We start from the raw sequence: 15,399 nt of genomic DNA, 5'->3' as shown, positions 1-15,399 counted from the left end.
TTCCCCTAAGGCAGAGCAAAGCCGACCTAAGGAGAGAGAAGGACAGTCCACATCTCATCCAGGCTGTAACAAACTTCTGGGCTGCTGCTTCTGTTCGGATATCACCTCCGCGAGTCTGGCGTAGAAGCATCTTGCACTTGGTCCCATCCCACCAGAGGTTGTGAACACTAGTGGAGTGATCCTGCCTTGATCAACATTCTGAATTCTCTCGCAGTATGCCCTTATCTTGTCGTTCTCGTTCCTCCTGGGTGCAGCATCGAGAGCTAAGTTACGGTGACATGCGGCCATGGGATAAAAAATCCTGATGTCGAAGAAGGCTCGCTGTCCCCGCTTCCAGAATCCTCGAGCACTGCCATCAACACGGGCTTCGTTGGATGTGTTTGAAGTCCTTATGTTGGAAATTCTCACCATCCAATGGAAGGAGGGTCGGTTCTACCTTGACATCACAGCAGATTTCCTTCAACATATTTGCTGTGAGATCCCTTACTTCGTCATGCCTCATGCATATGAAGCCCCCCTTCTTGCAGACCATGGCGTGATCGACGTCATAGGAAGAGCCACACACGCATTGGGAGGGCAAACCTTCGACTGGCCTACCGTACCTGAGAGCATTGGCATCTGTAAATTCTTGTTTAATGAGACTGAAACCATTTGCCCTTATCGGTAACGTAGTTAACCAATTCGAGGCGCCCACCTCCTGCGCTATAGCTACATTTTTTCTTCAAATTCTCTGGTACTTGCAGCAACAGTTGCTGCAACTTATCACTTTGGCCGTGCTGTCGTTCTGTCGCAATGGACCTTCGAATCTTGTTTACTTCACTGGTATCCACCTCTCTTGTTGCGTTCTGAGCTATTATGTGGTCCGTGAGGGCTGCCGTGAGCTTAACTGAGTTTTGATGTTCGGTGGCAGTCAATCCCATTCCTCCCAGTCTCGGTGGTAGTGCAAGGAGTGATCTTTCTGCTGGGGTTAAGTGAGGGTGTTTCACTAATTTGGGAATGAAATTGACGCTGATAGCTTCTTCCAGAGGGTGGAGGAGGGGTCCAATAACAGGGATAGTGCGCATCAGGTAGTTCCAGCGATGCTTGACTCCATGGGTGAATGCTGCAAAAAACAGCATGTGGCTCTGTGTTAGCAATCTCAGACAGAGCTTGGATTTCCCTAACCCACTCATTCACCTTTCCCGTTACGTACTCGGTCTTGAAGTCCGTCGTGCCAATTACTGCGCCTAGGTGTCTTTGGCCATCCTTTGTTATTTTGACCTCACTTTCACCGAACACCTCCATTGCCCGTTCATAATGTTCTGGCTTCACAATGAGGAAAGACTTGCTGGCGTTTGGGTGGTACCCTATTTGTGGGCCTCGTGATGTTACCAAGTCCCACCACTTTTTGATGTCCTTCACTTTTCCTGCTCCTGTAAGGTCATCAGCGTACGCAAATTGCTTGACCTCAGTTGTTTCAAATTTTATTGTGTGTTGGAGCACGGATAGGTCTATTGCATACATTGCCATTGCAACAGGGTCCCCTTGCGTTGTTCCCTCGTTGACTGTATGATGGTATCACCTCTTAGAGCCTTGTTGTTTACTATATAGAGGTCTGATGGATTCCTATAGGAGTTTCAACATGCAATGCAAAGCTTGGACACTTGATCTTGATGTTGTGCAGTGCGGCCTTGCGGTTAAATATGTTGAATGCGTTTGAAGAGTCCACCAGGAGAACGGCCTCACAATCACGCTGCTCAAATATCGTTCTCATGGCGTGAATGGCAGCTTCCCCTCCAGCCTGGTGGCCAGCACAAACTTACAAGTTCTCTGCTGATGCCCTGACATCATCCTTTACCACCTCCATTATGCATTTTCCGATGATCCGCCTCAGCACTTCCCCAACTCCTATAGGCCTACATCCTGGATTCTTATCCAGGGGAATGAGGCGGCAGGCCGTCAGAGCATGGAGGTGTTGGCAGCACGAGGATGCCAGGTTTCTTGCAAGGACGACAATGGCAGTGCAGAGATCACTTGCTACGGGGCCAAACTTGTTAGTGCTGAGGATGACTCTACAGCCGTTTGCATCCAGACCTGAAGGGCCAGCATCTCCCTGAGTCTTCAGTGCCTTTTCCACACCATCCCTCCTGTTATTTTCTCGAACAGGACAGCATTTGGTGAGATATAGTCACCCTGGAACCTGATGCCTTCGTCATCACTTGCAGGGGGATGTTTTTCTTTCAGTTGTTTTAATGTCTCTGTTTATTGGCAGGGCCCCACCGGCGGATTCCTCTGTGAGAGATCTTACCGCCAAAGACAATTTTCCCACACGCATTTTGTTTCCAAACTTTCTTGCAACGTCATCGGTGTTTTGCTTTCCGTCCCCTGTAGATTTTAATCTCTCCTGCAGTGTTCTTGCTTCACATAGGAGATCATCAAGGGTCCCATTCTGCCACATTGTCAATCTTCTCTTCGCTGCTGCCACATTTTCTTTGTGCTTAGTCTTTGTGTGTGTCCTCTGACAGAATAGATGTGGTATAATTGCCAGTATTTGAAGAGCTAAATGGGCAAGGAACAGTCCTGGGTGTACTCAGTTATGAGGCGAATCATCTCCCGAATCATTTCTTTGGTGGCCGCACACTTGGGTGGTTCAAAGAGGTTAGCTGGCGACCACCTGACAATTTCTGAGTAAGTTTCTTTAACCCATATGTCCGCATTTTCCATCGACATGCCATTCCACTGTGGTGGCTGTCTCTCATTCACCTCGTGGACATCTGCTACTATTGGAGCAGCGTTTATCAGTACTACATTTTCAGGTTGAATAGACTCACTGCTATCATTTAGGATATCATCGGGCGGTTGGGTCCCGGCGATATCCACTGCGGCCTCCCGTGTTGGCTCCCTGCCATGTGGGTTCCGACAATTGTTTCCCTTCTGCAAACCACACATGGTCGGTTGTTTCTCGCACAATCACAGCTAGTGCAATTTTGGTTCTGGCTAGCACAAAAACAACAATGTCTGTTACCCGGCACAGTGTTCCGCACCTTGGGCGACAGTTACGTCCGCCTCCGACATCTGCTTTGGTCCCATACAGAATAAAAAACTAGTTCTTATGAGGAAAGGGCGGAGAGGTGACAGGCTGGACTGTTGTGTCCGGGAAGCAGGGGCATACATACGCGCGTGGGTGTGTAGGCCACCCCTCTGTGGGCGACAATCCACACATCAGAATGATAAACACCACTAACAGATAATGCAAGTTAAAACTCTCCCAATTTTTTTAATAACATAGGCTATAACGTTGTGCAGTAAACGACCTGTCATCTGGGTAAGGAAGGTGGGATGGCGGAATGGAAAGAGGTGAGGGGGGTAAGAGAAAGGAAGGGAGAGATATGAAGGGGAGGTGGAAGGGGGTCTGGAGTGTCAGCTGTCGTGTCCTCGGAGGGGGGAGGGGAAGGGGGAGAGGGAGAGGGAGTAGGAGGGAAAAGGGAGAAGGAGTAGGAGAGGGACGAGTTGGAAGGAGGTGGCGGTAGATTTTAAGGGTTGATGGGAGTTTGGAGGCAAGGGAAGAGAGGGAGAGAAATGTCAGCTGTCTCTGTCTGTGGTAGGAGGAGGAGGGGGAGAGAGGAGTAGGGAGAGGCAGGGAAGAGGGGTGTAATGTGTTCGACCGACATCTGATCAGGTGTGGTCTAAAAATAAACCTCTCTCTCTCTCTCATTTTTTCTTCTTAATTTGTGGTCCTGACGATGATAGCTGACTGACTTAATTAACCTATCGGTGGCCCCTCCCACGGCTCCCGGACAGATGACCGAAGGACATTTGGCCGATGGACGTTTCACCAACGGACATTTGACCGAACGGACATCGAGCCGACGGACATTTGGCCGAACGGACAAATGGCCGAACGGACATTTGGCCGAATGGATATAGGGCCTTTTTATTTTATTTTTTTATTTTTCTTTCTTCTTTGCAATGTATTTGCTTTATAAAACAGAGGATAAAAAGATAACACAATTACAATGTGATACATTTGCTTGATATACATTTTTTTTTTTACCTGACTTAACATGACTAGTTACGTCGCCTTTTCTTTTGTGTTTGTGGTGGTGTTGGTGGGTGGATTAGCGGATGTCATGTTTTTGACCTGACCTCATGTTTTGTAAGGTCACCCTGTGTACATAAACCTCTCTCAGTCCTTGTAATTCACTAGTTAAATTAAAATTGGGGAAAATAATGTTGATTGTTTCCGAATAATGCTGATTATTTCCGACGACTACCGGATATTAAACACAAGACTGAAGCAATTTTTATAAGGAAATTACATTATAATTAATATCTTTTATCCTTTAGTAAATGTACAAAAAATACATAGCAAAGAAGAAAGGAGAAAAAAATAGACAGGCCATATGTCCATTCGGTCTATTGTCCGTTCGACCAAATGCCCGTCGGCTCGATGTCCGTTCGGCCAAATGTCCGTTCGGCCAAATGTCCGTCGGTGAAACGTCCGTCGGCCATCTGTCCGGCCACCCCTCCCACATCTAACTAATGGACCAATCGTTATCGACATTCCAACCCACTTGTAATGAATAGACCAATCGCTATCGTCCTTCCAACCCACCTTTAACTAATGGACCATTTTCTACTATATAACCAACTGACCAAGCATGCTCACGGACTATGATAAGTAACCGCCACACGAAGGCTCCTTACTCACAGCCTCTAGCATATACTTCAGCAAATGACAGAAACATTGTAAATATATATTATTTTTTAATAATGGTTTATATGAGGTGTACATGTACTGACCTGTGCACCTGTACACCTGTGGACTAGTTTAGCCCGAACCCATAAATGTTTACCTGATGATTGTACACCTGCTCAGTATGCACCTGTTGAGTAAGTATCTTATTTAGTGTACCTGTTAAGTAAGTGCCAGTTATGTACACACCTGGTCAATGTCTATCTGTTAAGTGTGATTCTGTTAAGTGTGAATCTGTTAAGTGTGATTCTGTTAAGTGTAAATCTGTTAAGTGTGAATCTGTTAAGTATACTTGTACATCTAATAAGTGCGCATCTGTTTAGTGTATACCTGTGTACGTGATCGGAGAACAGCTCTTAAAAGTGAACCTACTAAAAGTGAACGAATTTATTTCGTTAAGTAGGCAGATAATAGGGGTGCACCTGTTATGTTCGGACCTGTGAAGTGTGACCCGTGTAAGTGTGCGTCTGGTAAGTGTGAAGTAAATATGCGTCTGGTAAGTGTGAAGTAAGTGTGCATCTGGTAAGTGTAAAGTAAGTGCGAAGCAATGCGTCTGGTAAGTGTGAAATAAGTGTGCATCTGGTAAGTGTGAAGTAAGTGTGCATCTGGTAAGTGTGAAGTAAGTGTGCATCTGGTAAGTGTGAAGTAAGTGTGCATCTAGTAAGTGTGAAGTAAGTGTGCATCTGGTAAGTGTGAAGTAAGTATGCGTCTGGGAAGTGTGAGGTAAGTGTGTATCTGGTAAGTGTGAAGTAAGTGTGCATCCGGTAAGTGTGAAGTTAGTGTGCATCTGGAAAGTGTGAAGTAAGTGTGCATCTGGTAAGTGTGAAGTAAGTATGCGTCTGGTAAGTATGAAGTAAGTGTGCATCTGGTAAGTGTGAAGTAAGTGTGCATCTGGTAAGTGTGAATTAAGTGTGCATCTGGTAAGTGTGAAGTAAGTGTGCATCTGGTAAGTGTGAAGTAGTAGTTTGTGCTTCGGCTAAACAAAATATTAAGAACGGGATAATTCACTACGAGTCATCTATTTTTCAGTGCCAGCTGGAGCCAATCGATGATCAGGAATTACAAGAGTAATATATCAAAGTCGTGGCTGGTGAAGGTAGTAGTGGTGGTGGTAATGGTGGTAGAAGTGGTGGTAATGGTGGTAGAGGTGGTGGTAATGGTGGTGGTAGAGGTGGTGGTAATGGTGGTAGAGGTGGTGGTAATGGTGGTAGAAGTGGTGGTAATGGTGGCAGAGGTGGTGGTAATGATGGTAGAAGTGGTGGTAATGGTGGTGGTGAAGTGGTGGTAATGGTGGTAGTTGTGGTGGGTGGTGGGGTGGTGGTAATGGTGGTGGTAAGATGGTGGTGGGTGGTGGTGGTAATGGTGGTGGTAATGGTGTAATGGTGGTTGGTGGTAATGGTGGAGAGGTGGTGGTAATGATGGTAGAAGTGGTGGTAATGGTGGTGGTAGAAGTGGTAATGGTGGTAGAGTAGTGGTGGTGGTAGGGTAATAGTGGTGGTAGAGGTGGTGGTAATGGTGGTGGCAGAGGTGGTGGTAATGGTGATGGTAGAGGTGGTGGGTAATGGTGGTGGTAGAGGTGGTGGTAATGGTGGTGGTAGGGTGGTGGTAATGGTGGTGGTAGAGGTGGTGGTAATGGTGGTGGCAGAGGGTGGTAATGGTGGTGGTGGAGGTGGTGGTAATGGTGGTGGTAGAGGTGGTGGTACAAGTGGTGGTAATGGTGGTGTTAGAGGTGGTGGTACAAGTGGTGGTAATGGTGGTGGTACAGGTGGTGGTAATGGGAGTGATAATGGTGGTGATAATGGGGTTGCTACAGGTGGTGGTAATTGTGGTGGTACAAGTGTTGGTAATGGTGGTGGTGGTACAAATGTTGGTAATGGTGGTGGTGGTACAAATGTTGGTAATGGTGGCACAAATGTTGGTAATGGTGGCACAAATGTTGGTAATGGTGGTACAAGTGGTGGTAATGGTGGTGATAATGGTGGTGGTACAGGTGGTGGTACAAGTGGTGGTCATGGTGGGGGTACAATTGTTGGTAATGGTGGTGGTGGTACAAATATTGGTAATGGTGGTACAAATGGTGGTAATGGTGGTACAAGTGGTGGTAATGGTGGTGGTACAAGTGTAATAGCCCTTGTCTTATAGGCAGAAGTATTTATATAAATGGGTTAATTACATTTGATTTATATACTCTATCACCCTCAATAACTTTCCACTAGCTATGAGGTAGCATGTTCAGAGCATGTGATAAGGTGTGCCCACGGGAAGATCGTGTCACTTAGTGCTGAGCTAAGGCATTAAGTAGCCGGCTCTCTGGCCACCTCTTGCGGAAGTAGTTTGATATCCTTGACGAGAGGAAGACGTTATTGAGAGCCATCGTGGATGGATCCGTCTTCCCTCGAGGGAGGACGTATATTACCGTTCTCCCTCGACGGGTATTATGGGATTGTCACTCAACACCTCACACCAACCGGACGTATTTAGAAGAGGTCTTTAATAGAGCCTCCGTCCTCATGTTAACACTCATAGCTACAGTGATTAAGTTACGGTGATATACACTTGGAACTGTATATGAGATAGTTCCTCAATACATAGATAACAGATAATTGGGTTTCGCTACTAAAACCCTATATACTTTTACATGTTCCAACCTCATTAACACAGAAGGAATCAACGGTTAAAGGGCCAGTTCACAAGTGGTGGTAATGGTTGTGGTACACGTGTTGGTAATGGTGGTAATGGTGGTGGTACAGGTGTTGGTAATGGTGGTAAAAGTGGTGGTAATGGTGGTGGTACAGGTGATGGTAATGGTGGTGGTACAGGTGTTGGTAATGGTGGTACAACTGGTGGTAATGGTGTTGGTACAGGTGTTGGTAATGGTGGTGGTACAAGTGTTGGTAAAGGTGGTGTTAATGGTGGTGGTAATGGTGGTGGTACAAGTGTTGGTAATGGTGGTGGTAATGGTGGTGGTACAAGTGTTGGTAAAGGTGGTGTTAATGGTGGTGGTAATGGTGGCGGTACAAGTGTTGGTAATGGTGGTGGTAATGGTGGCGGTACAAGTGTTGGTAATGGTGGTGGTACAGGTGGTGGCCCCAGAAGAGGTGGTCACTCTCGAGGAGACGTAGGCGACGGACGAGTAGGTTGATGGTCATGTGAGACAGACTGATATGAGGTCGAGGCGACGTGTGACGGGAAGTCATTAGGCAGAGAAACTTTTAGCTCACCATCCAGGTCCTGGGCTCCTGCTCCGACGGGTGTGTGTGTGTGTGTGTGTGTGTGTGTATGTATATATATATATATATATATATATATATATATATATATATATATATATATATATATATATATATATATATATATATATATATATATAGAGAGAGAGAGAGAGAGAGAGAGAGAGAGATTTATATATATAAAGCTCTAATCATCAAGAACAGTTAGGTTAATCGCCAGTGTTAATGCCATCGGTCTCAGTAGTGTTCACACCGCCCAGGTCCACAAGACGAGCCCCAAGCAACGCCAGTGATCTCGCTTAAGAAAATGATGTGTATAAAGCAGTCATGTCTTACCCGTCTGGTGTGGTAGTTAGAGCCACTGAGATACAACGTTAGGCACCTTACCGGTCAACCCAGCCTCGGTCTTGTTATGTCTCCTGGCCGATCTTACCAAATATACGAGTATCAACGTTTGACAAGTAGGCAACACTCCCGCCACAAAATCCATTAAGTCTGAAAAGTCTGACAGGTATGGAGGATTCGATCTTCTATACCAGTAAGCCTCAGTAAGAGAGGAAAGTCACGCTCACTGAGGCAGAAGATAGCTGAGATTTTATAACGAGGTGCCACGTCGTTAGAAAAGTGAAAACACCCAAAGCTAAAAGGTTCATGTTCCAGCAACTTAGCATTATGGCCCAGCTAGGGAATATTAGCTGCATTCCTCATACTCACTTTCCCTCTGTGTAGTTGCCAGAGATCCCCACCCACACACACACACACACACACACACACACACACACACACACACATACACATAACAAAGGTTGCCCTTCGTGTAACGAGGATGACCAGCCCAAGGGCCACCTTGGCGTGAATATCTTTAAGTTGTAGAAGCTGTCGCCAACACAACAACCACACCCTAAGTTAACAAGTTGTATGACCCAGTGTCAAGGAATAGTCGGAGAAGACCGGACAACTCGCCAACTGCACTGGCTAACCATTATCCTGGAACACGATCCGCAAGTCGATTAACATCGAGGTTCCCAATTACTGCTGGGTAGACAGACGCAAATAGCGTAAAGAAACTTGCCCATAGTTTCACCCTGCCGAGGATCGAACTCGGGTCCGCTCGCTTGCGAGGCGAGGATGCTGACCATTACACCACAGGTCGCGACACACACGCACACACACACACACACACACTGACAATAACGCAGATGGTCGAGGAATTTCTGCTTTTGGAAAGTAAAGTTGTGTCTTTGAAGTAAAGGTTCAACTCGCTGCCGTCTCCCGTCGTGTTACCACCGCCACGCCGGCTGGATGCGATACCTGGCTATAGATGGCGTGACATTTTCTGTTGCTGTTTTTTTTCCCTCCGTCACTTAATAAAATAATAGTCTACTTTTGAATGAACTCCAGACACTAATAACCCACCATATCAGTTTATCTGAACGAGACGTTAAGAGTGTTCCGGGTAAAGTGAAAATTCTGAAAGATGTGAAAACCAGTGAGGCAAAATACCGAGGACAGGGAGGGGGATAAGAGCGGATAAGAGGATGTGGGTAAAGGGGGAGGAGGAGGAGGAGGAAGGGGCGATGGTTCCTGCTGCACAAACACATCAACACTCCCAGGACGAGGAGCAACAAGAGAGACGTATACATATAAAAAGAAAGTCAAGTAAAATATAGAAGAACTAATAGAGCTTATATAAATATTAGGTTAGGTTAGGTTAGGTTATATCATTTAATTAAAAACAAAATCCATTTTATTTGGTTGTTTTCGTATTCTTTAAGCCCTTTATTTGTTAACTATATAGAAATAACTTTGTAACATATAATTAAGTCGATATGATATTATCAGTACGAACGTGTTGGTCAACCTCTGAGAGTAATCAGTCATTGATGTTTAAAAAGCAACAAAATCTTTCAGCGAAGGTTATCCCTCGTATACCATGGTTAAGTGACTACATCTGGGAATGAAAGTAAAAATAAAATGATCTGTACACTGAATGAATGATGATTAGAGCGATAAATTGAATAATGATAAAAACAATCGGTGGAAAAATTCACGTAGAAGAAGAGAAGGAACAGTGAAGTCAGAGCAAGAATTGTTGGCAAGAAAAAGACGGAGGATAAACTTGGTGAAGGCTTTTGTTGTATCCTGAACTAGAAGAAAAAGATTCGCCCAAGTTATCGAGAGCAAAGACAAAGTTGTGAGTAAAGAGAGAAGGAAATCTGCAGTGGCGCCACGTTGACAAAACCTTCACTGTGTGTGTGTATGTGTGTGTGTGTGTGTGTGTGTGTGTGTGTGTGTGTGTGTGTGTGTGTGTGTGTGTGTGTATGTGTGTGTGTGTGTGTATGTGTGTGTGTGTGTGTGTGTGTATATATATGTGTGTGTGTGTGTGTGTGGATATTGATAGAATGTGCCTTGGCAAGTTTCTATAGTTTTGGAAACAAGAATATAAAGTAAATATTTTTAAAACGATTACGAAACTTATGAGAAAAAAATATCCAAAGGTTGGAAAGAAAAACAACTTCAAGAAGAGAATATTTATTCTAATCCAACAAATTAGTATTCATGTTGATTTAGTCTCATAATTTATTCCCTTACTTGAAGACAAGAAGACCTAACTTATAATAGAGTCTCAGGTAAATATTGACGATATTCTGAACCAACATCTTGATACCTAAACTTATGTGAGCCACCTAGATGCCTCACTCTCCCTTGGGAATTGTAACCCACAATTTGCGTAAAAACAACAATAGAATCGCGAACGTTGGGTTTAGATGAGTCCATAAGGAGTGGTTTAGTAGGATTAGTTTTAACGAGAATTATGATTACCTGGATTAAGGGATTTAAGTTCGTGTAATCACTAAATTTAAGGAGATTTACTTTTTTTTGTGTATACGTTGGGGTGAGATTATGTCGCGTAAAGAACTAGAATAACAGAGATGAGAGAGATGTGGTAAAGTAGTTAAAATAATGAGTTAATCTGAATCATATTTTGTTAAGTCCTGCACGAAAGAAGAGAAAAATTTCCTTATTGTTTCGCTCATGATGTTTTTACTTTATTTCGATGCATTGTTTCCGTTTATTTTTTTATTTAATTTCGTACAGATTTCTTATTAATTTCCTTTTTATAACAAAAGAACACGAACTAAAGGCAATGAACGAGTCAACCCACGGCGTCATCCTCGTCAGCCCTCCATCAGTTACCGCAGACTGAGACAGACACACGGTTTCCGGCTTGTAAATCAACTGCGTTTTCCAACAAGCCTTCAGCAATGAGTCTTCACAAGTTAATGAAGGAACAAATTGGAGTTATTTGACTCTTGTAAATAAAAAAAAATCAGATTTAATGACTCGGACACATGGCTAATCAATCAGAAACTGGCTTGTGCCCTCACCAGAGATAAGTGTTCCCTCGGTTGGTTTACAACTTCCCAGACACTACTGTACCTAGTGTTAAGATGTTTACGTAGTGACATATTATTTGTGTGTTACTTTTATTATTTTTCACTTCATATATTTATAATCTAATTCACATGTTAAGATATATATATATATACATATATATATATATATATATATATATATATATATATATATATATATATATATATATATATATATATATATATATATATATATATATATATATATATATATATATATAAGAGAAACAAATATTGACAATAGAACGAGAATTACCGGGTACTTATAAAATTCGAAGCTCCGTTGAAAAATAATTGGACAAATAAATAAGAATAGTAAAGAGAGACGAACAAAGATTGTTAAAAAAATATATATCTTAGCATATATCGAACCAGCTGGCAGGCACGAAGCAAATATTCTGTAAACTTTCATCACTTATGTATTTCTCTGTACTCTGCACATCTGTCGCACTTACTGTAATAATTCCACACAGAAAGGCCTTTGTCGGTTGTCATTTGTTCTCTCTCTTACTCTCTCTATCTCTCACTTTTTTATCTCTGCCACGTGTATATCTCACCTGTGTGTTAACTGAGAGTGGCACCTACCTGAGGTCTGTTCTGGGCCAGGTGTATTTGTGGAGGATTCTCAATTGTTGTTGTTGTTGTTATTACAAGACTTGTTTTTGTAATGAAGTTGTGCACATTATGACTTGTTACTTGTTGTTGATAATATGGCTCAATTGTGTCATGACCTTCCTCCCCCTGTCTTCCTTTCCTTCCTCCCCCCTGCCTTCCTCTCCTTCTTCCTCCTGTCTTCCTCTCCTTCCTCCCCCTGTCTTCCTCTCCTTCCTCCCCCTTCCACCCTCTCCTTCCTCACCCTGCCATCCTCTCATTCTTCCCCCTGTCTTCCTCTCCCCTGCCATCCTCCTCCTTCTTCCTCCTGTCTTCCTCTCCTCCTCCCCCTGTCTTCCTCTCCTTTCCTCCCCGCCATCCTCTTCACCCTCCCCCTCTTCCTGTCTCCCCCAACTCTCATCCCTCCCTCTTCCTGTCCCCAAGCTGTCTATCCCAACTGTCTTATCCCTCCCCTCTTCCTGTCCCCCTGTCTTATCCCTCCCCTCTTCCCTGTCCCCCAACCTCTATCCCTCTTCCTGTCTCCCAACCGTCTTGTATCCCTCCCTCTTCCTGTCCCCCAACTGTCTTGTCCCCCTCCCTCTCTACCTGGGTTCCCCAACTGTCTTATCCTCCCTCTTCCTGTCCCCCAACTGTCTCATCCCTCCCCTTCCTGTCTCCCAACTGTCTCATCCTCCCTCTTCCTGTCTCCCAACTGTCTTATCCCCCCTCTTCCCTGTCCCCAACTGCTCGTCCCCCAACTGTCTTAGTCTCCCCAACTGTCTCATCCCCCCCTCTCCCTGTCCCCAACTCGTCTTATCCCTCCCCCTCTACCTGTCCCAACTGTCTCATCCCTCCCTTCCTGTCCCCAACTGTCTTATCCCTCAACTGTCTTCCCTCCCTCTCTTCCTGTCCCCCAACTGTCTTATCCCCTCCCCTCTCTCCCTGTCTCCCAACTGTCTCATCCCCTCCCCTCTTCCTGTCTCCCCCTCCCCTCTTCCTGTCTCCCAACTGTCTTATCCCTCCCCTTTCCTGTCCCCCAACCGTCTCTCATCCCTCCCCTCTCTTCTGTCCCCAACTGTCTCATCCCCTCCCCCTCTTCCTGTCTCCCAACTGTCTCTATCCCTCCCCTCTCTCTCCTGTCCCCAACTGTCTCATCCCTCCTCTTCCTGTCTTCCTCTCCTGTCCCCCAACCCGTCCCATCCCCTCCCTCCTTCCCTGTCTCCCTCTCCCTGTCTCCCAACCTGTCTCATCCTCCCCTTCCTGTCTCCCAACCGTCCATCCTCCCCATTGTCTCATCCCCCTCTTCCTGTCCCCCAACTGTCTTATCCCTCCCCTTCTTCCTGTCCCTATCCTCTCCCCCTCTTCCTGTCCCCAACTGTCTCATCCCTCCCCCTCCTCTTCCTGTCCCCGAACTGTCTTATCCCTCCCCTCTTCCTGTCCCCCAACTGTCTCTATCCCCTCCCTCTTCCTGTCTCCCAACCGTCTTATCCCTCCCCTCTTCTTCCCTGTCCCCAACTGTCTCATATCCCCCTCCCCCTTCCTGTCCCCCAACCACCATCCCTCCCCTCTTCCTGTCTCTAACTGTCCGTCTCATCCTTCCCCTCTTCCTGTCCCCAACTGTCTCATCCCTCCCCCTCTTCCTATCCCCTCAACTGTCTTCCCCCTCTCCTTCCCCTGTCCCCAACCGTCTCATCCCTCCCCTCTTCTGTCCCCAACTGTCTCATCCTCTCCCCTCCAGTCTTCCTGTCCCCAACCGTCTCATCCTCCTCTTCCGGGTCCCCAACCTGTTGGTCTCTCCCCTTCCTCCCTGTCCCTCTAACCGTCCCATCCCTCCCCCCCTCTTCCTGTCCCCCAACTGCCCCATCCCCTCCCCCTCTCTCCCCTGTCCCCCAACTGTCTCCATCCCTCCCCTCTCTTCCTGTCTCCCCATCCTCAACTGTCTCATCCCTCCCCCTCTTCCCTGTCCCCAACTGTCTCATCCCCTCCCTCTTCCTGTTCTATCCTCTCCCTCTTTTCTGTCCCTCAACTGTCTCCCCAATCCCTCCCTTCCTGTCCCCAACTGTCTCATCCTCCCTCTTTCCCCCCCCAACTGTCTCCTCCTCTCCCTCCCCAACCGTCTCATCCCTCCCTCTCCCAGCCCCAACCGTCTCATCCCCCTCCCCTTCCTGTCCCCAACTGTCTCATCCCTCTTCCCTGTCCCCAACCGTCCCCAACTGTTCTCATCCCCTCCCCCTCTTCCTGTCCCCAACTGTCTCATCCCCCCTCCCTATCCCCCAAATCCGTTCCCATCCTCCTCTTCCTGTCCCCCAACTGTCTCATCCCTCCCCTCTTCCCGTCCCCCAACCGTCTCATCCCTCCCCCTTCCTGTCTCCCAACTGTCTTATCCCTCCCCTCTTCCTGTCCCCAACTGTCTCATCCTCCCTCTCTTTCCCATCTCCCAACTGTCTCATCCCCCTCTTTACCTGTCCCCCAACTGTCTCATCCCTCCCTCTTCCTGTCTCCCCAACTGTCTCATCCCTCCCCTCTTCCTGTCCCCAACTGTCTCATCCCTCCCCTCTTCCTGTCTCCCAACTGTCTCATCCCTCCCCTCTTCCTGTCCCCAACTGTCTCATCCCTCCCCTCTTCCTGTCCCCTCAACTGTCTCATCCTCCCTCTTCCCCTGTCTCCCCAACTGTCTTATCCCCCCCCTTCCTGTGCCCCAAACTGTCTATCCCTCCCCTCTTCCTGTCCCCAACTGTCTCATCCCTCCTCCCTCTTCCTATCCCCAACTGTCTCATCCCTCCCTCTTCCTATCCCCAACTGTCCTCCCTCCCTCTTCCTGTCCCCAACTGTCTCATACCTCCCCCTCTTCCTGTGCCCCAACTGTCTCATCCCCTCCCTCTCTTCCTGTCCCCCAACTGTCTTATCCCCCCCCTTCCTATCCCCAACTGTCTCATCCCCTCCCCTCTTCCTGTGCCCCAACTGTCTCATCCCTCCCCTCTTCCTGTCCCCCAACCGTCTCATCCTCCCCTCTCTTCCTGTCCCCAACTGTCTTATCCTCTCCCCCTTCTTCCTGTCCCCAACTGTCTTATCCCCAACCGTCCCCCTCTCTTTCCTGTCCCCCCAACTGTCTCATCCTCCCCCAACTGGTGACAGCACATAGCCCAACAGGTATCAGGTGTCCGCCATATAGCTAACGCCTCTCTTACTGGCGCAGTGGACTCGAACTCATGGATCCAACTCACACCTCGACGAAGGACGTACTTCGGAAACCAACGGCAGGGGTCCTCCACCTCCGCTACCTTGACTACCGGTACAGCTGCTTCACAGGGTTTGAGAAAGATTTTTAATTCTACGCTAGCCCGTCTTCTGTTCTTGTCTATAGCCCTCTCCAGGCACCACCAATCAGCTGTTAGCGTCTCTAGAA

At 46.8% G+C, this 15,399-nt stretch overlaps 1 protein-coding gene and 1 non-coding gene across 2 annotated transcripts in view; one reads left to right on the top strand and one right to left on the bottom strand.

The window, feature by feature from the left end:
* Positions 1-9,045: 9,045 nt before the first annotated feature.
* Positions 9,046-9,118, bottom strand: Trnaa-cgc. Its single transcript has one exon. It is a non-coding gene; the product is annotated as a tRNA-Ala (tRNA).
* A 46-nt stretch (positions 9,119-9,164) lies between these two features.
* The window catches only part of LOC121876512, a 72,106-nt gene continuing 65,871 nt past the window's right edge, over positions 9,165-15,399 (top strand). The window contains exons 1-2 of the mRNA XM_042381656.1: positions 9,165-9,192; positions 15,190-15,285. Of these exons, the coding sequence (XP_042237590.1) occupies positions 9,165-9,192; positions 15,190-15,285 (124 nt within the window). The remainder of the gene's footprint in view (positions 9,193-15,189; positions 15,286-15,399) is intronic.

This window comes from Homarus americanus, unplaced genomic scaffold (assembly GCF_018991925.1).
Source record: "Homarus americanus isolate GMGI-L3 unplaced genomic scaffold, GMGI_Hamer_2.0 scaffold20283, whole genome shotgun sequence".
NCBI lineage: Eukaryota > Metazoa > Arthropoda > Malacostraca > Decapoda > Nephropidae > Homarus > Homarus americanus.
This window is presented reverse-complemented; position numbering and strand designations above follow the sequence as displayed.